The sequence below is a fragment of the Phyllostomus hastatus genome, unplaced genomic scaffold (genome assembly GCF_019186645.2).
Source record: "Phyllostomus hastatus isolate PE091 unplaced genomic scaffold, TTU_PhHast_1.1 phas_contig_843, whole genome shotgun sequence".
NCBI lineage: Eukaryota > Metazoa > Chordata > Mammalia > Chiroptera > Phyllostomidae > Phyllostomus > Phyllostomus hastatus.
The window spans coordinates 35342-61229 of record NW_025333971.1 but is presented as its reverse complement, the minus strand read 5'-3'; the positions used below and the strand labels follow the sequence as shown (position 1 = coordinate 61229).

At 48.4% G+C, this 25888-nt stretch overlaps 1 protein-coding gene and 2 pseudogenes across 1 annotated transcript; all 3 read left to right on the top strand.

The window, feature by feature from the left end:
* LOC123826702 (leukocyte immunoglobulin-like receptor subfamily A member 5) lies at window positions 1-2584 on the top strand. The gene is given in 5 exon segments (XM_045850709.1): window positions 1-34; window positions 157-192; window positions 1020-1147; window positions 1149-1326; window positions 2448-2584. Coding segments are annotated over 5 exon segments (513 nt in total).
* Window positions 2585-7370: 4786 nt separating this feature from the next.
* Window positions 7371-11299, top strand: LOC123826701 (annotated as a pseudogene).
* Window positions 11300-16803: 5504 nt separating this feature from the next.
* Window positions 16804-21481, top strand: LOC123826700 (annotated as a pseudogene).
* The last annotated feature ends 4407 nt before the right edge of the window (window positions 21482-25888 follow it).

The following is a 25888-nucleotide window of genomic DNA, read 5'->3' as shown; positions in this document are numbered from 1 at the left end:
ATGCCCCCTATCCTCATGGCCCTGCTCTGCCTCGGTGAGATGTGAATGGAGGAGGGGAAGCCCTGCTCTGTCAGGACCCCAGGACTCAGGGGGGCTCCTGGAGAGGAAGGTTTGCTCAGGATTAAGGGCAAATGTCTCACAGGGACTCTCTGGCAGGGCTGAGCGTGGGCCTGAGGACCCCAGTGCAGACAGGTGAGTCTGTTCCCAGAACTACAAGGTTTTACTTTCTCATTGACAAGTGGGCACAGCCTGACCATCTAAAAAAGGAGAAGATCACACACTTTGCTGGGTGCCTCAGTGGTTCAGTGTGGTCCAGCAAAGTGAAGGATTGTGGGCTCAATTCCTGGTCAAAATCTACTGCAGAGGAGCAACCTGACATTTCTCATATTAATGTTTCCCTCTCTTGAGCTTGCTCTCTCCCTCTGTTCCTCTCTCTCTAAAAGCAAAGAAAAAGATGTTTATAAAACAAACAAAAAAAAACAGAAAATCAGATCTGGGATGACAGTTGGGGGACATCTGGGAGGGTCCTGAGGCTGTGATCTGGGGACTTGGGATGAATATCTTGTGACCCAGCCTCTGATTCCTTCTAGAGACCCTTGCAAACCCACTCTCTGGGCTGAGCCAAGTTCTGTGATTCCCAGGGGATAGCCCTGTGACCCTCTGGTGTCAGGGGACCCTTCAGGCCCAGGAGTTCCACTTGGATAAAGAAGGAAGGCCAGCACCCTGGGACACACAGAAGATACTGGATCCCGGGAACAAGGCCAAGTTCTCCATCACACAGATGACAGAGCAACATGCAGGGAGATATCAGTGTCATTATCTCAGCCAAGGTGTCTGGTCAGAGCACAGTGACCCTCTGGAGCTGGTGGTGACAGGTGACAGGACACTCAGGGGTCCCAGCCTCAGGCTCTGCCCTCAGGAAGGGAGATAGTCTCAGGGGGTCTCCCCCTCACAGCCCAGCCCTGGGGGTTGTAGGGAGGTGTGAGCCCCATTTAACACACTACCTCCTTCTCTCCCAGGATTCTCCTACTACAAACCCAGCCTCTTCGCCTTGCCCAGCCCTGCCGTGACCTCAGGAGGGAATGTGACCCTCCAGTGTGGCTCATGGGAGGGATTTGACAGGTTCATTCTGACTAGGGAAGGAGAAGAACAGGCTCTCCTGGACCCTGGACTCACGACGACACCTGAATTTGAACTTTCAGGTCCAGTTTCCTGTGGGCCCTGTGACTCCCAGCCACAGGTGGACATTCAGATGTTATGGCTGTTACAGGCAAATCCCCCAGGTGTGGTCACAGCCCAGTGAACCCTTGGAGCTCCTGGTGTCAGGTGAGGTGCCCCGGACCCTATACTTTCTGTGTTTGCTTAGCTCAGGGTCCTGACCCTAGGAAAATTGGGGACAGAAATAAATGAGGAGTGCAGGAGGCTCCACAGGGGTGCATCCACCCTTGACAGGTAGAAAGAGACAGGGTCTCCCACCCCTGAGCCCTCTTTTCTGAATCTCAGCAGAGAGAAAGGGCAGGAGAGTGGAATGAGATGTGTGAGGTGAGCAAAAAGGTGATTAGACTGAGCAGAGGACAGATCCCCTCCCCCACTTACCCCCTGCATCTTCATCTCAGAGTCTGAGCCCCTGGGGTCCCAGCCCCCACTGGACCCTCTTCCATACAGACCAGCTTCCTCCTTGGGAGCCCAATCTGCAGATCCCATGGCTCACCTGAGCCTCCAGCACTCAGTGCTCACCTGACAGTGAGGAGGGGCTGTGTCAGGCTCAGGAGGAGCTGAGGGCTCCCACCCACACTGAGGACTCCCCTGTCTGCTTTGTGGTTCTGGGTGCTCTTGTCTGTTCCTGCTTCTTTCTGAGAACTCTTAGGCAGTACTTGCATGTATTAATTTGAGTTATAAACATTTCTGCCTTATGAAAGGTGATTCTGCTCCTATTTAACTACAATTGTAGTTACTCTGTAGTTCTACTCTGTAGAACATACTCTGTTCTGTCATGAGAGACCACATTTCTCACCAAACCTGAATTCTTGGGGCAAAGACAACCTATGTCTCAAAGGGCCTAAGAAGCATAGCCTTCACTGAAAAGTTCCCAGGAGACTGACAGGGCCCATGACAGCAGACAGGACCCTCACAGCAGAGAAAACGTTCACAAAGGGACTGGGAGCAGTCACATAATAAGGAACAGGAGAGTTTTGAGGACAATTGGCTTGAGTGGCATCAACTCCTCATGCGCCCATTTCATGGTTTTCAAGGAGCAGCCAACACCATCAGCCCATCACACAACAGCTCAGACAACACGGGTGGTGAGTAGGAGAATCCTCAGTTCTGGGACTGGGTGCAGAGGGTCCTGTATCTCAGGGGAAGACAGGTGAACTGAGTGGGCATCCAGGATCTGGGGGTGACTTTGTCTGCTGTGACCTCTGTGACCTCTTGTTCACATTTTCTAGACTCCCACCCCCAAGACTACACAGTGGGGAATCTCATCCGCATGGGTGTGGCTCTGCTGGTCTTGGTGGTCCTCGGGGTGCTGCTGTTTCAGGCTCAAGACAGCGAGAGAATGGCCCAGGCTGGCTCCAGGACCTGAACACAGAGGTAAAGGAGCACCATTCAGAGTAAAAGCCTTGGAAATGAAGTCATGAACCCAGAAGTTTCTGAAAGATAATCTGGGGCATCCCGAGTGACCTGTCTGCAGCTCATTGCACATGGAGGACTCATTGGTCATATGCAGGGGGACAAGGTCTGGACACATCAGCCATTAAATTCAGCCCATCCTTTCCTGACCATTGTTGAGTCATGTGTCTGGTTCCTACCTTTTTCCATTTCAATTAAATTAGTGTTGGTTCCCACATGACATGGTCATGTCCACACCTCTCTGAACTTTCAGGTAATACATTTGTTCTTCTTTTTTTCTAATTACACACATGTTGAGGTTCATATGGAGTACCTATCAACTCAGTGCACAGCATGCAATCTATTTTAATAAATCCATGAGCTGACATCACACACATTTAGGGCCATATGAGATAAATCCCAAGTGCCCTCTCTGGACCCCACATGCCTTCACCTTTTCTCAGGTGGCACCTGTGGACTTTCTTCAGGAACCTCCTCACTTGGAATCAAGGCAATACCTGAGGACACTTCTTCATTGCTTATTTAGAGAGAGAGGAAGGGAGAAAGAAACAGTGATTGGTTGCATCCCCTACATGCCTGGACAGAGGATTGAACTTGCTATCTCAGCATCTACCCTGACTGGGAATCAAAACCACAAAGTTTTGGTTATGGGACAATGCTCCAACAAACAGAACAACACCAGCCAGGGGGAAATCAAGATGTGTTTGTTTGAAGGGATCACCTGGGTTACACTAGCCAGGAAAACCCAGTGTTAAAAACACAGTGCAGTGTACAGATGATGTATTAGAGTACTGCACACTTGAGACGTATATGATTCTATTACTGATGTCACCCAATGAATTCTTCTTAATAAAACCTGGTTCTTGGCATTTTCCCATTTCTGGTATCTATGTTTTCTTTGTGGCCAACTTGGAGGTGCCCCTGTGAAGTTCTGATGCAGAGTCAGGGAAGTGACTCACAAACTGACTTTCACAGAAAGTACAAGCCAGTGTGGGACACCAATAACACCAGTCGATAGCCCCAGAGTGCACCTAAGCTTCCTGCCCTTTTATGTATAAGGATCATTTCTACATCAATGTACAAACAGTTGTGGGGCTTCTGTTCAGCTAGAAGTGTTGTAACTGATTTTTCACGAAAGTACAGGACCACAGTCTCAAGGCATGTAGATGAGATGCCAAGGGGAAAATCCTACCATCCCTTTGGGGGGAGAACAGTGAGCTGATAGCATTCTAATACTTCACTTGTAGGTGGGCAAATTATAGTCACCAATTGAGCAAAATATATTACACTTACCCAGTTAGACACACAGCTCTACCTTTAAGTACCTGCCTTAGACAAAATGTGTACCTGTGCCCCATTCACTAGGACATTGATTGGGGTTTCGGTGCTAGTGGTTTGAGAGATTTCAGGAAAGTCTGAAGTGTGAGGCAAGAGAGGCCATTCAAATGGAAAAACCACTGGAACCAGCTTGGGCGAGATTGCAAGTTGGATGGGGTGGGGTGGGGTGATGTGGTTGATAAAAGTGTCTGTGGTTTTTGTTTTGTTTTGTTCTTTTGTGACTTGTTTATTTCTCTTTTCTTTCAGATACACCCATGTAGTTTGTGACACCATTTCCTTCTTTAGAAACGAGTTTTATTTTTCCATGCAGTTGACATGTCAAATATTATGTAAATTTGTGGATCACATGATAGAGATTAAGCATTTTTCTTTCTATTTTGTTTTTGCCCTTTTCCTTTGCTGCTGCATCTCACTTTCTCCAGTTTCATGTCTTTGTTCTTCTAACTGAATTACATCACTTTCCACTCCTTTCAACAAGTGTGAACATAGGACAATATCTAAAAACTTGCTGCTCTAGAAAGGCCTTATTTCAGTCTCACTTTCTTTATCAAGGAACTAGGAAACACTTTACAATTTCAGTTAAAATATGTGATTCAACTCCTCAGAAAGAAAAACGTCCCCTGTGGTTAAGTCTCTCTCCCCAGAAATCTGTTCTCTCTCCTGGAGACTCAGCCTCACTGTGTGGGGTTGGGAGGAGACACAGACTCCCACTTAAGGACTGGCCTGGCTGACATGGTCACCTTGTCCCTTAAAGCTAATGGGGCTCTGTGCACAATCTTCACTAACAATTGGCTCCTGGAAGATGTGTCCCCACTGTCTCCTGGTGTCACTCTTTGCTAAGAGGAGTCTGGTCCCAGCGAGCTTGTCACTATGGTGATGTGCACTTTCTCTAGGAAGTAATTCAGGATCCCAGGCCATTAGAGTTGAAACTGACATAAAAAATTTTAACTGATTAAAATTTTAACTGATTAAAATTTTTTTCATTTTTATTTATTTGATTTTCTCATTTTAACTTTTTAAATTGTTGTTCAAGTACAGTTTTCTCCATATCCCCCACGACTGTTATAGATTTGAGAGAGCGAGAGACCTAGACTTGTTGTTCTACTCATTGAGCATTCATCAGTTGCATCCTGTGTGTGCCCTGACCAGGAATAGAGCCCACAACCTTGGCATACTGGAACGATGCTCTAACCAACTGAGCTACCATCTAGGACTAAAATTAACAATTTTAACGTGTACAATTCAGTGTAGAATACGTCTTTGTGTTTTTATTTAACCTCCAATTTCTTCATTTACCACAGAAGGTCAAGTCACAGATGTCAGTTTTGCATACATGCCCCTCTCACTAGCTGGTCTTTCCACATCTCTGTAAAATGTTTGAATATCCATCTCTGGAGCTGTTACTAAATAGCATGTTGACTTCTTCCCTTCTGACATAATCAATATGACATTGGCCCATCTAATCTCTGGTACCCACATTCCTGAGTTCTGGTCTCCCTATGATGTATTCTAGACCTGTCCTCACTATCATACTCCACTTTCATAATTGGACCTCCAGCTCTGCCTCATCCATGATGGGAATGATTGTTTTAATGTGTCCATCTATCTGGTTTTTATCTGTCAGATTTCTAACTCATTATATTCTTCTGTAAAACAACTTACACTCCTGACTCAAATAATTAAATCCTCCCTTTCTTTTTCAGATATTTACATGTGATCATCTTCCATTGCTCTCATATTTCTTACTGACTCTCTTTCATTGCCTGTGACAGCCCCCAGTATCAGTGGATGGTGTCCATAGCTTTGTGTTTCATCACTGAGATTTCTCTACTGTCCACTCTTGTAGGAATCTCTCCCCTCACACACCTGGTCTCCCTTAGTTTCTTAGGGGCTGTCCTGGGCATCAGGCTGACCAGGGACTGTGACAGCTGCCCTTGCCCCATGTCATGAACTTTCTCAGACTCAGCACCTACTCAGCATTCTGCCCACCAGGGCGGTCCAACGGGGGCTTCTCACACATACACAGGGCAGACACCCATGACTTACATACTGGACTCAGTCTGTTTCAGGACACACAGGGGAGACTGCTCACTGCTGACCATGAACTTGTGTGATTGGTCAGAGACATCCCAGAGCCTGCACACAAACACGGGGCAGGAACCACACTTTCAGCCTTCACCTGCTCCCTGACCCCCTTCCTGTGAAGTCCTGGGGTTGCTCTCTGTCCACTCAGGAGGGGAATTTCCTCCCTGTGACCTGTGGATGGTCCCAGTCACTGGGAGTCCACTCAGTTTCAGTCTCTGTTCTCCACTGTGGTTCCCTCTCCATTTGTGGATCTTTCATCTCTCTCTCCTAGACATGTGTGTACCTACACAATGTAGAGCCATTGTGAGTAGTTGTGCTTGGAATCCAGAGTAGACAAGGTCTCCAGTGGGTGCTACAATCCTGCCCTTGACCCTGGACACCTTGATCTTCCCATGTCCCAGACCACTCACATCTTCATCTGGTCTGGAAATGGATGTCTCCCTCCCATGAATCAGCACCACTGACCCACAGACACTGTGGGGACTGGGGTTTGTGACAACATGATCCAGATGAGGAGACTGAGGCAGAGACAGGACTTTACCTCTCAAGGACACATGGACATTGGATGATGAGTATTTAAGTAAATATCTGCTTTAAGGAAAAATCAGGACTGTAACCCAATCAATATCCTGTGATGTTTGAAAGCAGGACCACAGCATGAGGAGGGGGGGTTGAACCAGGAAACAAGGGGCACTGAGGGGGCAGGGACCACTCAGAGGCTTGTCCCCAGGAAGGTGGGGTGGATGCTGTTGCTAAGAAAAATGAGAACTCAGTGAGGGTGTCTGTGGTAGAAAGAAAGCCTCACTCTGGGGCTTGGAAAAGGGTGTGTTTCCTTTCCCTGTTCCTCTGTATCTGTCCTTTGTGGTCATTGTCACAATGACACTCACCTGTACTGCACAGTGAGGAGGAGACTCTGTCTCTGCTGAGCTGACCTCTGCAGGCACAGGGACCCCTGTCTTCCAGAAGTGTCTCCAGGGCCTGGGTGCCCACTGTCCATGGTGAGGACCCACAAGGAGGTACTGAAAGCTGGCAATGGATGAAGGGGCCCATGAGGGAGGTTCTGAGCTGGAAGGATGTGTCCTGGATCACCTCACCTGCAAGGGGCATCTCAGGAGGCTCCACTTTTATTTTTTCCTCCAACATAAGAATGAGAGGTGGACTTCCAGGAAAACAAGACCCCTTCCTGAGGGGCTGCTGACATGACAACTCCAGGACAGGGGTGGCCAACCACCCAGTGACTATGCCCTATGTGTCTATCACCCTCAGGACACCCTGGTCTCTTCTTTCTGCATGACTGGGTTCAGAGAGGAGACACCATGGCCCCCAGCCTCATGGCCCTGCTCTGCCTTGGTGAGATGTGAGGGGGAGGGAAGGGAAGCCCTGCTCTGTGAGGACCCCAGGACTCAGGTGACTCCTGGGGAGGAGGGTTCTGCTCAGGATTCAGGGCAAATTTCTCACAGAGACTCTCTTGCAGGGCTGAGCATAGGCCTGAAAACCACAGTACAGGCCGGTGAGTCTGTCCCTGGGGTCCCAGGACCCTCTCCACATAAAGGACAAGGTGTTTCCCCATCAGGTAGCTTCAGGTGGAGAACATAAGTTCTGGGTAACAGATGAGACATATCAGATAAGGTCCTGGGGCTGCAATCTGGACACTGGGGGTGAAAATGATTTGTGACTCAGGTTCTGATTTCTTTCCAGGGACTCTTCCCAAACCCACCCTCTGGGCTGAGCCAGGCGCTGTGAACCCTCGATTGAGCCCCGTGACCATCTGGTGTCAGGGGACCCTGCAGGCCCAGGTGTTCCGTCTGGGTAAAGAGGGCAGGCCGGCACCCTGGAGCAGACAGATCCCACCAGATCCCAAGAACAAGAACAAGTTCCCCATCACACGCATGACAGAGCACACTGCAGGGAGACATCAGTGTTACTATCTCAGGCAAGGTGTCTGGTCAGAGCCCAGTGACCCCCTGGAGCTGGTGGTGACAGGTGAGAGGACACTCAGGGGTCTCAAACTCAGGCTATGCCCTTGGGAAGAGGGATACTCTCAGGGAGTCTCCCCCTCACAGCCCAGCCCTGGGGGAGATGAGGGAGGTGTGAGCCACATTTAACATGCTGCCTCCATCTCTCCTAGGATTCTACTATAGCAAACCCAGGGTCTCAGCCCTGCCCAGCCCTGTTGTGACCTCCGGAGGGAATGTGACCCTCCACTGTGGTTCACTGGAGGGATTTCACAGGTTCATTCTGACTACGGAAGAAGACGGGCTCTCCTGGACCCTAGACTCACAGCAAGGCCCAGGTGGGAAGGTCCAGGCCCTGTTCCCTGCAGGTCCTGTGACCCTCAGTGACAGATAGACTTTCAGATGCTATGGGTATTACAGGAACAGACCCCAGGTGTGGTCACAGCCCAGTGATCCCCTGCAGCTCCTTGTCACAGGTAAAAAAAAAATTATTTTGCCTCTTGCATGGATTGAGTCTGTAGACATGTTACTCGGGTCTCTGCAGGGAGGGAAGCCCCATGTGAGAGGTGGGGTCAGGGCAGCAAGGGCTCTGGGGTAAGAGACACAGAGAGAGAGAGACAGGGGGACCTGGGGGCCAGGCCAGGAGTGGGGTTCATGGGAGGAGCAGCCCTGTCACTCCTGTCTGTTCCCTGCAGGTGGCTCAGGGAAGCCCTCCCTCCTGACCCAGCAGGGCCCCGTTGTGGCCTCTGGACAAAGCCTGACCCTCTGGTGTCTCTCTGACCTCGTCTATGACAAATTCGCTCTGTCCAAGGAGGGGAGACAGGACCTCCCCCAGAGCTCTGTCCTGCAGCCCCAGGCTGGGCTCTCTCAGGCCAGCTTCCCCCTGGGCACTGTGAACAGTACCCATGGGGGCCAGTATAGGTGCTATGGTAGACACAACCTCTCCTCCCAGTGGTCAGCCCCCAGTGACCCCCTGGACATCTTGGTGGCAGGTGAGGAGCCAGTGGTTTTAGTCAGGGACCCAGAGTCTTCTCAGGCCCTGCTGGGGGTCTCAGGTGGTGATGGTCAGAAGAAGGGGTGTGGGGTCTGTCCCCAGGGAGGGAAGGAAACAGAGACAGGGGATGGGAAGGCGGGCGGAGATACAGAGAAAACAGAGACAGACAGAGAGGAGGGTCCTCAGAAAGGGACCTGGTAACACTCAGGTCAGAACTAGGTGGTAGTAGGCACTCACCCACCCCCCTCTCTATAGGATGGCTCCATGACCGTCCCTTCCTCAGTGTACAGCCAGGCCGCACAGTGGTCTCAGGAGAGAAGGTGACCCTGCTGTGCCAGTCACAGAGCCCGAGGGACATTTTCCTTTTGTCCAAGGAGGGGGCAGCCCATCCACCCCTGCGTCTCAGATCACAGTCCTGAGCTCAGCAGCACCAGGCAGAGTTCTCCATGGGTCCTGTGACCTCAGCCCATAGGGGGACCTACAGGTGCTACAGCTCACTCAGCACCTCCCCCTACCTGTTGTTACAGCCCAGTGATCCCCTGGAGCTCCTGGTCTCAGATGAGGAGCCTTTGACCCTGTCATTTCTGTGCTCACTCAGTTCAGGCCCCTGTCCCTTGGATATTCGGGGAGAGAAATAAATGAGGAGTGCAGGAGGTTCCTACAGGGTGTCCAGCCCTTGAGAGGTGGACACAGACAGGGCCACCCACCCCGGAGCCCACCGTTCTGAATCTCAACAGAGAGAAAGAGCAGGAGGGTGGAGTGAGATGTGTGAGAAGTGAGGAGAAAGGTGATTAGACTCAGCAGAGGGGACAGATCCCCTCCCCCACTAACCCTCTGCATCTTCATTTCAGAGTCTGAATCCCTGCCCCACCCCACAACTGGGCCCTCTCCCTAAAAGAGTAACTTCCTCCCTGGGTGTCCAGCTCTACAGGCCTCTGGACTCCCCTGAGCCTTCAGCACTCAGTGCTAACCTGAGAGTGAGGAAAGGCTGTGCCAGGCTCAGGAGGAGCTGGGGGCTCCCACCCACATTGAGGTCTCCCCTGTCTGTTCCGTGGTTCTGGGGGCCCTTGTCTGTTCCTGCTCCTTTCTGAGAACTTTCAGGCAATACTTTCATGTATAAATTTGAGGTATAAACATTTCTGCCTTCAAAAGGGAAAATTCTACTTCTATTTAACTGCAATTGTGTTAAATTTGCCCATTTATTATGAAAATAACCATTTATTATTAAGAGGGTTCTTTTCAGAAATTCTTTTTATTGCTGTTCAATTATGGCTGTCTGCATTTCCTCTCCTCCACTCCCCCCCACCCCAGCCATCCCCACTTACATACCCAGTGTCCACCTCTCCTTGGAGTTCTCCATGTGCCCTTTACATTTGTCCTGGAAACTCTTCCAACCTCCATTATCCTCTCCGATCTCCCCTTATTAAGGGTTTTTTTTAAGGCATGCTCTAAAAGATTTACTTTTGACTTCAGATGCAGTTTAAAGTTTTAGTCATAAAATTATCTATACTCAGAGCCCAAGAATTGTTTGAGTACCCCATGTACATCTGTGTGTATAGATGAGACCCACCCATGGACCCTGAGTCCTCAGCTGCTGAATAAATATAAGCTCTCAGCTCCACAAGAGGGAGTTTGGATGGTTCAGTCTCTCACAGAGGGAGTGAGGGGGTGGGATTACGAAAGAATGTGCTATCTTCTGTAATGAGAGACCACATTTCTCACTGAAACCTGAATTCTGCAGGGACAAAGCCAACAAATGTCCCAAATGAGTCTCAAGAGCAAAGTCTGCACTCAGGAGTCCCCAGGAAACTGACAAGGCCCATGAGAGCAAACAGGACCCTTGTAGCAGAGAAAGGGTTCATGAAGGGGCTGGGAGCAGTCACATCATGAGGAATGGGACAGTTCTAAGGACAGTTGGCTTGAGTGGCATCAACTCCTCACCCACCCACTTCTTTATGGTTTTGAAGGAGAAGCTGACGCCATCAGCCCACCACACAACAGCTCAGATAACACGAGCAGTGAGTAGGAGAATCCTCAGTTGTGGGGCCAGGTGCAGAGGGTCTTCTCTGTCAAGGGGAGACCTGTGAACTGGGTAGGCATCCCAGATCCAGGGGGCCTTGTCTGTTGAGACCTCTGACATCTTTGTCCATATTTTCTAGACTCCCATCCCCAAGACTACACAGTGGGGAATCTCATCCTCATGGGTGTGGCTGGTTTGGTGCTGGTGGTCCTCGGGGTGCTGCTGTGTCAGGCTCAAGACAGCGAGAGAATGGCCCAGGCTGCTGCCAGGACCTGAACACAGAAGTAAAGGAGCATCTTTCAGAGTGGGAGAGGCTTGGAAGTGAACTCATGAGCCCAGAATGTTTTGGAAGATAATCTGGGACATGCCGTGTGACCTGTGTGCAGCTTACTGCAGGTGGAGGACTCATTGGTCATATGCAGGGGGACAAGGTCTGGACCCTTCTGCCATTAAATTCAACCCATCTCCTCCCAACCTCTGTTGAATCATGTGACCCCTCCCTACCCTTTCCCATTTCAGTTAAATTAGGCTTGATCCCACATGGCATGGTCATGTCCACACCTCCCTGCACTTTCAGGGAATACACTTTCCTTTTTTTCTAATGACACACATGTTGATGTTCATATGGTGTGCCCATCCACTCAGTGCCCAGCCTGCAATCTGTTTTAATAAATCAATGAGCTGGCATCACACACATTCAGCCCACAAGAGATAAATCCCAAGTGATGCCCTAGTGCCCTCTCTGGACCCCATATGCCTTCACCTTTCTCAGATGGCACCTGTGAACTATCATCAGGAACCTCCTCACTAGGAATCAAGGCTATTTTTCTATCCTCAGAAGCAAAGATATTTACATTGCTTTATTTAAGGAGAGGACGGGAGAGACAGAAACGTTAATGGGAGAAAGGTACATTGATTGTTTGCCTCCCATAGGTGCCTGGACAGGGGATTGACCTTGCAGTCTTGGTATGTGCTCTGACCAGGGACCAAAGCTGCAAAGTTTTGGTTATGGGCCGATGCTCCAACCAATGCAGCCACACCAGCCTGTGGGAAATCAAGATGTTTTTGTGTGGAGGAATCCTTTGGGTTACACTGCCCAGGAAAACCCAGTGTTAAAAACACAGTGCAGTGTACAGATGATGTACTAGAGAATTGCACACTTGAAACCTATATGACTCTATTACTGATGTCACCCAATGAATTCCTCTCAATAAAACAATGGTTCTTGACATTTTCCCATGTTCTGATATCTATGGTTCCTTCATGGCCAGCATTGAGGTGCCCCTGTGAAGTCCTGATGCAGAGTCGTAAAGTGACTCACAAACTGACTTTCTCAGACAGTACAAGCCAGAGTGGGACACCAGTCACACCAGTTGATAGCCCCAGAGTGCACCTATGCTGCCAGCCCTTTTATGTGTAATGATCATTTCTACTTCCATGTACAAACAGTTGTGGGACTTCTGTTCAGCTAGAAATATTGTAACTGATTTCCCCCTAAAGTACAGGACCACAGTCTCAATGCATCTAGATGAGATGTCAAGGGGAAAATCCTACTATCTCTTGGGAGAGAGAACAGTGGGCCAATGGAATTCTAATGCATCACTTGTAGGAGGGCAAATTATAGTCACCAGTTGAGCGGATGGATACATTACACTTACCCAGTTAGAGATACACAGCTCTACCTTTAAGTACCTGCCTTAGACAAAATGTGTACATGTGTGCCATTCACTAGGACAGTGAATAGGGGTTTCTGTGCTAGTGGTTTGAGAGATTTCAGGAAAGTCTGAAGAGTGAGGCAAGAGAGGCCATGGGCATGGAAAAGCCACTAGACACAGCTTGGGTGGGCTTGCAAGTTGGGTGGGGGAAGAACTGCCTAGGACTCTAAAAGTCCTCTGACTCACTCAGTCATAGTCCCCTCTGGTTTTTCACAGTCAGAAAAGTTATAGACTTCTTTTCCTTGGTTCTGGAACTCTGGGCTGTGGAGCCCTGGTGTGGGGGCAGGATCCCCTAGGGCATCCTCAGGAGGGACCTCTGCAGCTGAGATATCCTTCCTGATTTCTGTCTGTCTCACAGGGGTGTGGGACCAAACCATTTCTTGTCTCAGACTCAATGTGGCTTCTTCTTTACACCCTTAGTTGTGGGACTTCTGTTCAGCTAGAATACAGGAAGTTCTGAATGATGTTTTTCCTGTAGTTTAGCTGTAATTCTCATGTAGTTGAAAAAAGCGTGTGTGGGTTTTGCTTTTGCTTTTGTTGTTTTCATGACTGGTTTATTTTCACTTGTCCTCCAAATACATCCATGTAGCACATGACCTTTTTTTAAGATTTTATTTATTTATTTTTAGAGAGGGAAGGGAGGGGAAAAGAGAGAGAGAGAAACATCAATGTGCGGTTGCTGGGGGTCATGGCCTGCAAGCCAGGCATATATCCTGACTGGGAATCGAACAGCAACACTTTGGTTCGCAGCCCGCTCTCAATCCACTGTGCTATGCCAGCCAAGGCCATGTAGCACATGACCTCTTTTCCTTCTTTTATAAATAAGCTTTATTTCTCAATACAGTTGACATCAAATGTTATGGAAGTTTGTGGATCACTATGACAGAGATTATAGCATTTGTTTTTTTCAGTTTTTTCCTTTCTGCCATTTTCCCTTTCGCTATTGCATCTCACTTTCTCCAGTCTGTCTGTCTTTGTTCTTCTAGCTGAAAGTTACACCACTAAATTTCTATTCCTTTTCAACTGAGTGTGAAACAGATGGACAATATCTAAAAACTTGCTGCTCTGGAAATGTCTTATTTCAGTCTCATTTGCTTTATAAGATATCTAGGAAACACTTTCTTATTTCAGTTAAAGTGTGTGATTCAGCTCCTTGGAGAGAAAAACATCCCCTGTGGTTAAGGCTCTCTCCCCAGAAATGTGTTCTCTCTCTTGGAGACTCAGCTTCACTGGGTAGGTTAGGGAAAAGACACAGGCTCCCACTTAGGGACTGACCTGGCTGACATGTTCACCTTGTCCCTTAAAGCTGATGGGGCTCAGTGCACAATCTTCACTAACAATCTGCTCGGTGCATAATCTAAGACAGTGGTGTGTCCCCACTGTCTCCTTGTGTCCTCCTTGCTATGAGGAAGTCCAGCCCCAGCAAGCTTGTCACTATGGTGATGTGCACTTCCTCTAGGAAGTAATTTTACTACCCCAGGCCATTTGAGTTGAAATGCACATAAAATAAAATTAACCAAATTTAATTTTTTTCTTTCTTTATTCTTTTTACATTTATTATTGTTGATTAAGTACAGTTTTCTCCATTTCTCTGCTACCACTCTTATAGATGAGACAGAGAGAGGAAGAGAGAGCAATAGACACACACATATGCACACACACACACAAAGACAGAGAGAGAGAAACAGAGACACAGAGACAGAGACAGAGACTGAGACAGAGACAGAGAGACCTAGACTTGTTCTACTCATTGAGCATTCATCAGTTGCATTTTGTGTGTGCCCTGACCCAAAATAGAGCCCACAACCTTGGCATACTGGGACGATGCTCTAACCAACTGAGCTACCAGCTAGGGACTAAAATTTGCCATTTTAAAGTGTACAGTTCAGTGTAGAATATGTCTTTGTGTTGTTATTTAATCCAATTTCTTCATTTACCACAAAAGCTCAACACACAGATTTTAGTTTTGCATACATGCCCCTTCTCACCAGCTGGTCTTTCCATGTCTCAGTAAATTATTTGAATATTTATATATTTCTCTCTGGAGCTGTTACTAAATGTCATGCCCACTTCTTTCCATTTGACACAGTGTGACACTGGCCCTCCTTGCTCTAGTCCCTGGGACCTTCAGTCCATACTTCTGGCATCCCTATGCTGCATTCTAGAAATTTCCTCAGTATTGTACTCCACTTTCATAATTGGACCTTCAGCTCTGTCTCTTCCATGATGGGAATGGTTGTTTTAATGTGTCCATCTATTGGGTCGTTCAACTCTCAGATTTCTAACTCCTTATATCCTTCTGTAAAACAATTCACATTCCTGGCTCAAATCATTGAATCCTCCCTTTCTTTTTCAGATGTTTACATGTGATCATCTTCCATTGCTCTCATATTTCCCACTGACTCTCTCTCTCATTGTGTGTGACAGTCCTTAGTGTCAGTAGAGGGCATCCATAGCACTGTCTGTCATCATTGTGATTTCTCCATTGCCCACTCTTGCAGTAAGTCTCTCCCCTCCCACACCTGTTCTCCCTCAGTTTCTCAGGGGCTGTCCTGGGCATCAGGCTGACCAGGGGCTGTGGCACAGCTGATCCTGTCCCATGCCATTTACTCTCTCACACTCAGTATCTGCTCAGCATTGTGCCCACCAGGGCTGGTCCAAAGGGAGCCTCACACTCACTCACACACGGGGCAGACACCCATGGCTGACATACTGGACTCAGTCTGTTTCAGGACACATAGGACAGACTGGTCACTGTTGACCATGAACTTGGGGGAGTGGGCAGAGACATCCTAGAGCCCACACATAACCACGGGGCAGGAACCACACATGCAGCCTTCCCCTCCTCCCTAACTCCCCTTCCTGTGAGGACCTGGGGTTCCTCTCTTTCCACTAAGGGGAGAAGTTTCCTCCCTGTGACTCATGGATGGTCCTGGTCATGGGAGTCCACTCAGTTTCAGTCTCTGTTCTCCACTGTGGTTCCCTCTCCATTTGTGGAACTTTCATCTCTCTTTCCTGCACGTGCCTGTGCCTACTTAATGTAGAGCTATTGTGAGTAGCTGGGCTTGGTATTCAGAGCAGACAAGGTCTTGAGTAGGTGCTACAATCCTGCCCTTGACCCTGGACACCTTGATCCTCTCATGTCCCAGCCCACTCACATCTTCATCTGATCTGGAATTGGAAGTCTCCCTCCCACGAACCAGCACCACTGACCCACAGCCACTGTGGGGACTGGGGTTTGTGATGACATCATCCAGGTGAGGAGAGTGAGGTAGAGACTGAACATTACCCCTCAAGGATATAGAGAGATTGAATGACCAGTATTTAAGTAAATATCTGCTTAAAGGAAAAATCAGGACTGTAACCCAAATCAATATACTGTGATGTTTGAAAGCAAGACCACAGCATGAGGAGGAGACTTGAACCAGGAAACAAAGGGCACTGAGGGGACAGGGATCACTCAGAAGTTTGTCTCCAGGCAGATGGGAGGATGCTGTTGCTAAGAAAAAATGAGAAGTCAGCAGGTGACTGGGATAGAAAGAAAACCACACTCTGGGTCCAAGGGAAAGGATGTGTTTCCTTCTCCTATTCCTCTGTATCTGTCTTTTATGCTCATTGTCACAGTGACACTCACCTCAACTGCACAGTGAGGAGGAGACCATTTCTCTGCTGAGCTGAGCTCTTCAGGCACAGAAACCTTTATCTTCCTGAAGCATTTCTGGGGCCCAGATGCCCACTGTCCATTGGGAGGACCCACAAGGAGGTGCTGAAAGTGGGCAGAAGGTGAAAGGACTCTGTAGTGGAGGCTCTGACCAGGAAGGCTGTGCCCTGGGTCATATGACCTGTGAAGGGGGCCTCCGGAGGCTCCAGGTCTACAATTTTCCTCATTGAGAAAATGATAGCCGGACTCCTGGGAAGACACTTCCCCTTCCTCAGGGTCTGCTGACGTAACAACTCTGTGATAGGGATGGACAACCTCCCACTGGCCACACCCTGTCAGTCTGTCTACACTGAACATACTGTGGTCTCTTCCTTCTGCACAGCTGGGTTCAGAGAGGAGACACCATGCCCTCCACCCTCACAGCCCTGCTCTGCCTCAGTGAGATGTGAGGGGGAGGAGAAGCTCTGCTCTGTCAGGACCTCAGGACTCAGGAGGCTCCAGGGGTGAAAGGTTCTTCTCAGGACACAAGGCAATTTTCTCACAGGGACTCTCTTGCAGGGCTGAGCATGGGCCTGAAAACCCCAGTAGAGGCAGATGAGCCTGTTCCACAACCCTCTCTACATAAAGGACAAGGTGTTTCCCTATAAGGCAACTGGGGATGGAAAACAGAAGTTCAAGGTTAATGGATGTGGGACGTGAGGGAAGGTCCTGGGACTGAGATCAAGACACTAGGGGTGGAAATGACTTGTGACTCAGGTTCTGATTTCCTTTTAGGGACTCTTCCCACACCCACCCTCTGGGCTGAGCCAGGCCCTATGATCCCTCAGTTGAGCCCCGTGACTGTCTGGTTTCAGGGGACCCTGCAGGCCCAGGAATTCCTTCTGGATAAAGAGGGAAGTCCAGCACCCTGGGACAAATAGAAGCCACTGGATCTCGGGAACAAGGCCAAGTTCTCCACCACCTTCATGACAGAGCCACGTGCAGGGAGATATCAGTGTTATTATCTCAGCCAAGGTACCTGGTCAGAGCCCAGTGACCCCCTGGATCTGGTGGTGGCAGGTGAGAGGACACTCAGAAGTCCCAGACTCAGGCTCTACCCATAGGAAGAGGATGCTCTCAGGGGATCTCCCCCTCACAGCCCTGCCCTGGGGTATATGAGGAAGGTATGAGCCCCATTTCACATGCTGTCTCCATCTCTCCCAGGATTCTACTACAGCAAACCCAGCCTCTCAGTCCTGCCCAGTCCTGTTGTGACCTCAGAAGGGACCATGACACTCCAGTGAGGCTCACAGCAAAGATTTGACAGGTTCATTCTGAGTAAGGAAGGAGAAGACAGGATCTTCTGGACACTGGTCTCACAGCGAGACCCTAGTGGGCAGTTCCAAACCCTGTTCACTGTGGGCCCCATGATCCCCAGCCACAGGTGGACATTCAGGTGCTATGGATATAACAGGAACAGATACCAGGTGTGGTCACAGCCCAGTCTCATTCTGGAGCTCCTGGTCTCAGGTAAAAAAAAATTCTGTATTTTGCCTCTTGTGTGGATTGAGTCTGTAGAAAGGTTACTGAGGTCACTACAGGGAGGGGAGCCCCATGTGAGAGGTGGGGTGAGGGGACTACAGGGGCTCCTGGGTCAGAGACACACAGAGAGAGACAGTGGGGCCTGGGGAACAGACCAGGAGGAGGGTTCATGGGATGAGCAACCCTGTCACTCCTGTCTGGTCTCTGCAGGTGGCTCAGGGAAGCCTTCCCTCCTGATCCAGCAGGGCCCCATTGTGGCCTCAGGACAGAGGCTGACACTCCAGTGTGTCTTTGACCTCCTCTATGACAGATTCATTCTCTTCAAGGAAAGGGGACAGGACCTCCCCCAGATCACTGTCCTGCAGCCCCAAACTGGGCTCTCTCAGGCTAGCTTCCCCCTGAGCACTGTGAACAGCTTCCATGGGGGCCAGTACAGTTGCTATGGTGGACACAAGCTCTCCTCTGAGTAGTCAGGCCCCTGTGACCCCCTGGACATCCTGGTGGCAGGTGAGGAGCCAGTGGGTTCAGTCAGGGACCCAGAGTCTGCTCAGGCCCTGCTGGGGGTCTCAGGTGGTGATGGCCAGGACAAGGGGTATAGGGTCCCCAGGGAGGGTAAGAGACACAGAGGCAGGGGAAAAGAGCAAAGGGGGAGACACAGAGAAAGCAGACAGAGAGGAGGGTCCTCAGAAAGGGGCCTGGTGACTCTCAGGTCAGAACCAGGTGGTAACAGCACCTCACCCACCCCCCTCTCTATAGGACAGCTCCGTGACAGACCCTCCCTCACTGTGCAGCCATGCCCCACAGTGGCCTCAGGAGAGAAGGTGACCCTGCTGTGTCAGTCACAGAGCCAGATAGACACTTTCCTTCTGACCAAGGTGGGGCAGCCAGTCCTCTGCTGCATCTCAGATCACAGTCCCAAGCTCAGAGCATCAGGCAGAGTTCTCCATGGGTCCTGTGACCTCAGCCCATGGGGGGGCCTACAAGTGCTACATCTCAGTCACCACCTTCCCCTACTGGTTGTCAGAGCCCAGTGACCCTCTGGAGCTCCTAGTCTCAGGTGAGAAGCCTCTGACCCTGTTATTTCTGTGCTAGTCCACCTCAGGGCCCTATCCTAGGAGATTTGGGGACAGAAATAAATGAAGAGTGAAGGAGGTTCCACAGAGGGGGTCCAACCCCCTGAAAGGTGGAAAGAGACAGGCCTTTCCACCCCTGAGCCCCCTTTTCTGAATCTCAGCAGAGAAACAGCAGGAGGGAGGAGTGAGATGTGTGAGAAGTGAGGAGAAAGGTGATTAGACTGAGCAGAGAGGACAGATCCCCTCCCCCACTCATCCCTTGCATCTTCATCTCAGAGTCTGAGCCCCTGGTGTGCTGGCTGCCACTGGACCCTCTTACAGAGACAGCAGCTTCCCCACAGCCCTGGGGCCTGGCTCCTGGGCTCACCTGGAGCCTCCAGCACTCAGTGCTCACCTGAGAGTGAGGAGGGGATGTGCCAGGTTCAGGAAGAGCTGGGCTCCCGCCCACACTGAGGGTCCCCTGTCTGCTCCATGGTTCTGGTCGCCCTTTTCTGTTCCTGCTCCTTTCTGTGAACTTTCAGGCAATATGTGCATGTATAAATTTGAGTTATAAACACTTCTGCCTTCAGAAAGGAAATTCTGCTCTTATTTAACCGTGATTATGTTAAATTTGCCCATTTATTATGAAAATAACCATTTATTATTAAGAGGTTCTTTTAGAAATACTGTTATTGTTGTTCAATTACAGTTGTCTGCACTTACTCCCATCCACTCACCCCCCACCCCCCGCCATCCCCACTTCCATCCCCTGCTTCCACCCCTCCTTGGGAGTTCTCCAAGTGTTGTTTACAGTTGTTCTGAAAACCCTTCCCCCGCCCCCCATTATCCCCTCCCACCTCCCCTTATTAAGAGGTTTTTTAAAGTATGCTCTCAAACATTTACTTTTAACTTCAGATGTATTTTGAAGTTTTATTCATAAAATTATCTATACTTAGACCTCAAGAATTGTTTGAGTACCCCACATATGTCTGTGTGTATAGATGAGACCAACCCATGGACCCTGAGTCCTCAGCTGCTGAATAAATATACACTCTCAGCTCCAGAAGAATGAGCTTGGATGGTTTAGTCTCCCACAGAGATTCAGGGGATTAGAAGAATGTCTCTGTTCTGTAATGAGAGACCACATTTCTCACCAAACCTGAATTCTTGGGGCAAAGCCAAACTATGTCCCAAAGGGCCTCAGGAGCAAAGTCTGCACTCAGAAGTCCCCAGGAGACTGGTAGGGCCCATGGCAGCAGAAAGGACCCTCATAGCAGAGAAACAGTTCGGGAAGGTGCTGGAAGCCTCAAGTCATGAGACACTCGAGAGCTTTGAGGACAATTGGCTTGAGTGGGATCAACTCCTCATCTACCCACTTCTTTATGGTTTTCAAGGAGGAACCAACACCATCAGCCCATCACACAACAGCCCAGATAACAAGAGTGGTGAGTAGGAGAATCCTCAGTTGTGGGTCTGGTACAGAGGATCCCATCTCTCAGGGGGAGACAGGTGTGCTGGGTGGGCATCTCAGATCCAGGGGGATGTGTCTGCTGTAACCTCTGTGACCTCTTTCTTCACATTTCCTAGACTCCCACCCCCCAAGACTTCACAGTGGGCAATCTCATCCGCATGGGTGTGGCTGGCTTGGTCCTGGTGGTCCTCGGGGTGCTGCTATTTCAGGCTCGAGACAGTGAGAGAATGGCCCAGGCTGCCACCAGGACCTGAACACAGAGATAAAGGAACCTTGGAAATTAATTCATATGCCCAGAAGGTTCTGGAAGATAATCTGGGCCATGTCTCGTGACCTGTCTGCAGTGCACTGCAGGTGGAGGGCTTGTTGGTCATATGCAGGGGGACAAGGTCTGGACACTTCTGCTCTCCACCCGACCATTGCTGAGTCATATGACTGGTTCCTACCTTTCCCCATTTCAACTAAATTAGCATTGATCCCACATGGCATGGTCACGTCCATACCTCCCTGTACTTTCAGGGAGTACATTTTCCTTTTTTTCTAATTACACCTGCCTTGATGTTTGTATGGAGTGTCCATCCACTCACTGCACAGCCTGCAATCTGTTTTAATAAATCAATGAACTGACATCACAGAGATTAAGCCCACAGGAGATAAATCCAAAATGATGCCCTAGCTGGGACTTCTGTTCAGCTAGAATGCAGGAAGTTCTGAATAATGGTTTTTCTGTAGTTTAGCTGTAATTCTCATGTGGTTGATAAAAGTGTGTGTGGTTTTTGTTTTGTTTTGCAGTTTTGTGATTGTTTATTTCCCTTGTCCTCCAGATACATCCATGTAGCACATGACCTCCTTTCTTTCTTTTATAAATAAGTTTTATTTCTCAATACAGTTGACATCAAATGTTATGGAAGTTTGTGAATCATATGACAGATATTAAGCATTTGTTTTTTAGTTTTGTTTTTGTTGTTTTCCTTCACTGTGGCATCTCACTTTCTACAGTTCAGTGTCTTTATTCTTCTAAATGAATTACATCACTAAATTTTATTCCTTTTATCAACTGTGAAAAGATGAAAATATCAAAAAAACTTGTTTCTCTGGAAAGGCCTTATTTCAGTCTCATTGGCTTTATCAAGGAACTAGGAAACACTTTCTTATTTCAGTTAAAGTGTGTGATTGAACTCCTCAGAGAGAACGTCCCCTGTGGTTAAGGCTCTCTCCCCAAAAATCTATTCTTTCTTCTGGAGACACCAACTCTCTGGGTGGGGTTGGGAGGAGACACAGGCTCCCACTTAGGGACTGGCCTGGCTGACACATTCACTTTGTCCCTTAAAGCTAACGGGGCTCAGTGCACAATCTTCACTGACAATCTGCTCCTGAAAGGTATGTCCCCACTGAGTTCTGGTGTCTTCTTTGCTATGAGGAAGTTCAGCCCCAGCGAGCTTGTCACTATGGTGATGTGCACTTCCTCTAGGAAGTAATTCAGGACACTTAGCCATTTGAGCTGAAATTGACATAGAAAAATTAACTGATTAAAATATTTTTCATTTTCCTGGCCTAGATGGAGGCATAGGTAGACACACTGTGCCTCCTCCCACAACCAAAATAAGGTTAGCAACAATTTAGAAACAAGATAACAACCAGATCTGACAGAAAATTGAACTGTATGGAAGTTGGACAACCAAGGAGTTAAAATATACACATTCATGCAGACCAGTAGGAAGGGCAGAGTTTGGCAGCCAAGTGGAGAGGGATCAAAGCACAAAAAAGCAGTGGCACCAGGTGAGTAAGGCATCCCGGGCGCAAGACCACAACAGGCCGACCCTGGGTGTGTGGGCAACTGGCAGAACCAATGAGGTGGCAATTGTGAAATGAGGAACTGCCTGAAAGGCGGCGGAAATGTGGGGGCTGACTGGGCAGTCTCACATTTGCACACAGATAAACCGGGCAAAATTGGGCAGTGAGACACACCACGCAACCCACGGTCCAAGCGCAGGGATATTGAACCTTGGGACACTGATTGAAAACACCTATGGGGGCTGAGGTGCAGGGAGAGACTCCCAGGCTCACAGGAGAGTGCATTGGAGAGACCCACAGGGCCCTAGAATGTACACCAGCCCACCCACATGAAAATTAGCACCAGAAAGGCCCAGTTAGCTTGGGGGAAAATGGCGGAATGCACTAAAATCCCACGGAGAGGAAAGCAAGTGCCATTGTTCCCTCTCAAATCCGGCTCCCACATACAGCTTCAGAACCCAGTGACTGGGTTGTCCCACCCTGGTGAACATCTAAGGCTCTGCCCCTCATACATAATAGGTGCAACAAGACCAGAGAAATGGCCCCAACAAAACAACAGATCAAAGCTCCACAGCAAATACAACTAAGCGGCCAAGAGACAGCCAACCTATCAGATGCACAGTTCAAAGCACTGGTGATCAGGATGCTCACAGAATTGGTTCAATGTGGTCACAAATTAGATGAAAAAATGGAGGCTACGCTAAGTGAAATGAAGGAAAATGCACAGGGAACCAATAGTGATGGGAAGGAAACTGGGACCCAAATCGATGGAGTAGACCAGAAAGAAGAGAGAAGCAATCAAACAGAAAAGAATGGAGAAATAAGAAATCAGGAAAAAAATAAGGAGAGGCTTAGGAACCTTTGGGACATCTTTAAACATTCCAACATCAGAATTACAGGGGTACCAGGAGGAGAAGAGGGAGAGCAACAAGAGGAAGGGTTATTTGAACAAATAATGAAGGAGAACTCTCCCAAAGTGGCAAAAAAAAATAGACTTCAGGAAGTTCAGGAAGCTCAAAGAGTCCCACAGAAGTTGGACCCAAGGAGGAACACACCAATGCACATCATAATTACATTAGCCAAAGTAAAACTGAAGGACAGAATCCTAGAAGCAGCAAGAGATAAGGAGACACTAACCTACAAAGGAATTCCCATCAGACTGTCAGCTGATTTCTCAAAAGAGACCTTGCAGGCCAGAAGGGGCTGGAAAGAAGTACTCCAAGTCATGGAAGGCAAGGACCTACATCCAAGATTGCTCTATCCAGCCAAGCTTTCATTTAGAATGGAAGGGCAGATAAAGTGCTTCTCAGATAAAGTAAACTTAAAGGAGTGCATCATCACCAAGCCCTTATTTTATGAAATGTTCAAGGGACTTATCTAAGAAAAAGAAGATAAAAACTATGAACAGTAAAATGACAGCAAACTCACAATTATTAACAACCACACCTAAAACAAAAACAAAAACAAACTGAGCAAATAACTAGAACAGGAACAGAACCACAGAAATGGAGACCACATGGAGGCTTAGCAACAAGGGAGTTGGAAGGAGGGGGGAAGGTACAGAGAATAGTAGCATAGATGGTGGGTAGAAAATAGACAGGGGGAGGGCAAGAATAATATGGAAAATGTAGAAGCTAAAGAACTTATGACACATGGACATGAACTAAAGAGGGGGAATGTGGGTGGGAGGGGTGTGCAGGGTGGAGGAGAGTCAAGGGGGTAAATGGGACAACTATAATAGTATAATCAATAAAATATATTAAAAAGTTAAAAAATAAAAATAAAAATTTTTCCTTTTTATTTATTTGATTTGATTGTTTTAACTTTTCAAATTATTGTTCAAGTAGAGTTTTCTCCATTCCCCCCCCCAACAGTTATAGGAAAGAGAGAGAGAGAGGGAGAGAGAAAGAGAGAGAGAGAAACATAGACTCATTGTTCTATTCATTGAGCATTCATCAGTTGCTTCTTGTGTGTGCCCTGGCTGGGAATTGAGCCCACAACCTTGGTATACTGGGACGATGCTCTAACCAACTGAGCTACCATATAGGGACTAAAATTTGCCATTTTAAAGTGTACAGTTTAGTGTCGATTATGTCTTTGTGTTGTTATTTAACCTCCAACTTCTTCATTTACCACAAATGAAGAAAGACACAGGTTTTATTTTTTTTACACATGCCCCCTCTCACCAGCTGGTCTTTTCCATGTCTCAGTAAATTGCTTGAATATTTATATAGTTTCTCTGGAGCTGTTACTAAATGTCATTCCCACTTCTTTCCATTTGACACAATCAGTGTGACACTGGCCCTCCTCATTCTAGCCCCTGGTAGCTTCTGTCCACACTTCTGGTGTCCCTATGCTGCATTCTAGAAATTTCCTCAATATCGTCCTCCACTTTCATAACTGCACCTTCAGCTCTGTCTCTTCCATGATGGGAATGGTTGTTTTAATGTGTCCATCTATTGGGTTGTTCATCTGTCAGATTTCTAACTCTGTATATTCTTCTGTAAAACAATTCATATCCCTGGCTCAAATCATTGAATCCTCCCTTTATTTTTGATATATTTACACGTGATCTTCTTCCATTGCTCTTATCTTTCCCACTGACTCTCTTTCGTTGGGTATCACAGTCACTACTGTCAGTAGACAGCGTCCATAGCACTGTCAGTCATCCTTAGGATTTCTCCACTGTCCAGTCTTGTAGGAGTCTCTCCCTCCCACCTTTGGTTTCCCAAAGATTCTCCCAGCTGTCTTGGGAGTCAGGCTGACCAGGGGCCTTGGCAGCTGCCCCTGCCCCAGGCCATTTACTCTCTCAGGCTCAGCACCTGCTCACCATTTTGCCTACCTGGGCTGCTCCAATGGGAGCCACACACACACACACACACACACACACACACGCACACACACGCACACACAGGAAAGACACCCATGGCTGACATACTGGATTCAATGTGTTTCAGGACACAGAAGACAGACGGGTCACTGTTGACCATGAACTTGGGGGAATGGACAGAGACACCCCAGAGCCCACTCAGAAACAAGGAGCAGGGACCACACATGCAGCCTTCAACTGCTTTCTGACTCCCTTCTTGTGAGGAGTTGGGGTCCTTCTCTGTCCACTCAGGAGGGGAATTTCCTCCCTATCACTCATGGATGGTGGTCCCAGTCACTTGGGCTATCATGAAACTGATGTTCTCTACTGAAACGTCTCTGTTCTCCACTGTGGTTCCCTCTCCATTTGTGGATCTTTCATCTCTCTCATAGACATGTCTGTGCCTACATAATGTAGAGCTATTGTGAGTAGTTGTGCTTGGAATTCAGAGCAGACAAGGTCTCGAGTGGGTGCTACAATCTTGCTCTTGACCCTGGACACCTTGATCCTCTCATGTCCCAGCCCACTCATGTCCTCCTCTTCTCTGGAAATAGAAGTCTCCCTCCCATGAACCAGCACCACTGACCCACAGCCATTGTGGGACTGGGCTTTGTGACATGATCCAGATGAGGAGACTGAGGCAGAGACAGGACTTTACCTCTCAAGGGCACATGGACATTAGATGATGAGTATTTAAGTAAATATCTGGTTTAAGTAAAAGTCGGGACTCTAAGCCAAGTCAATGTCCCCTGAAGTTTGAAGGTAGGATCACAGGACAAGGA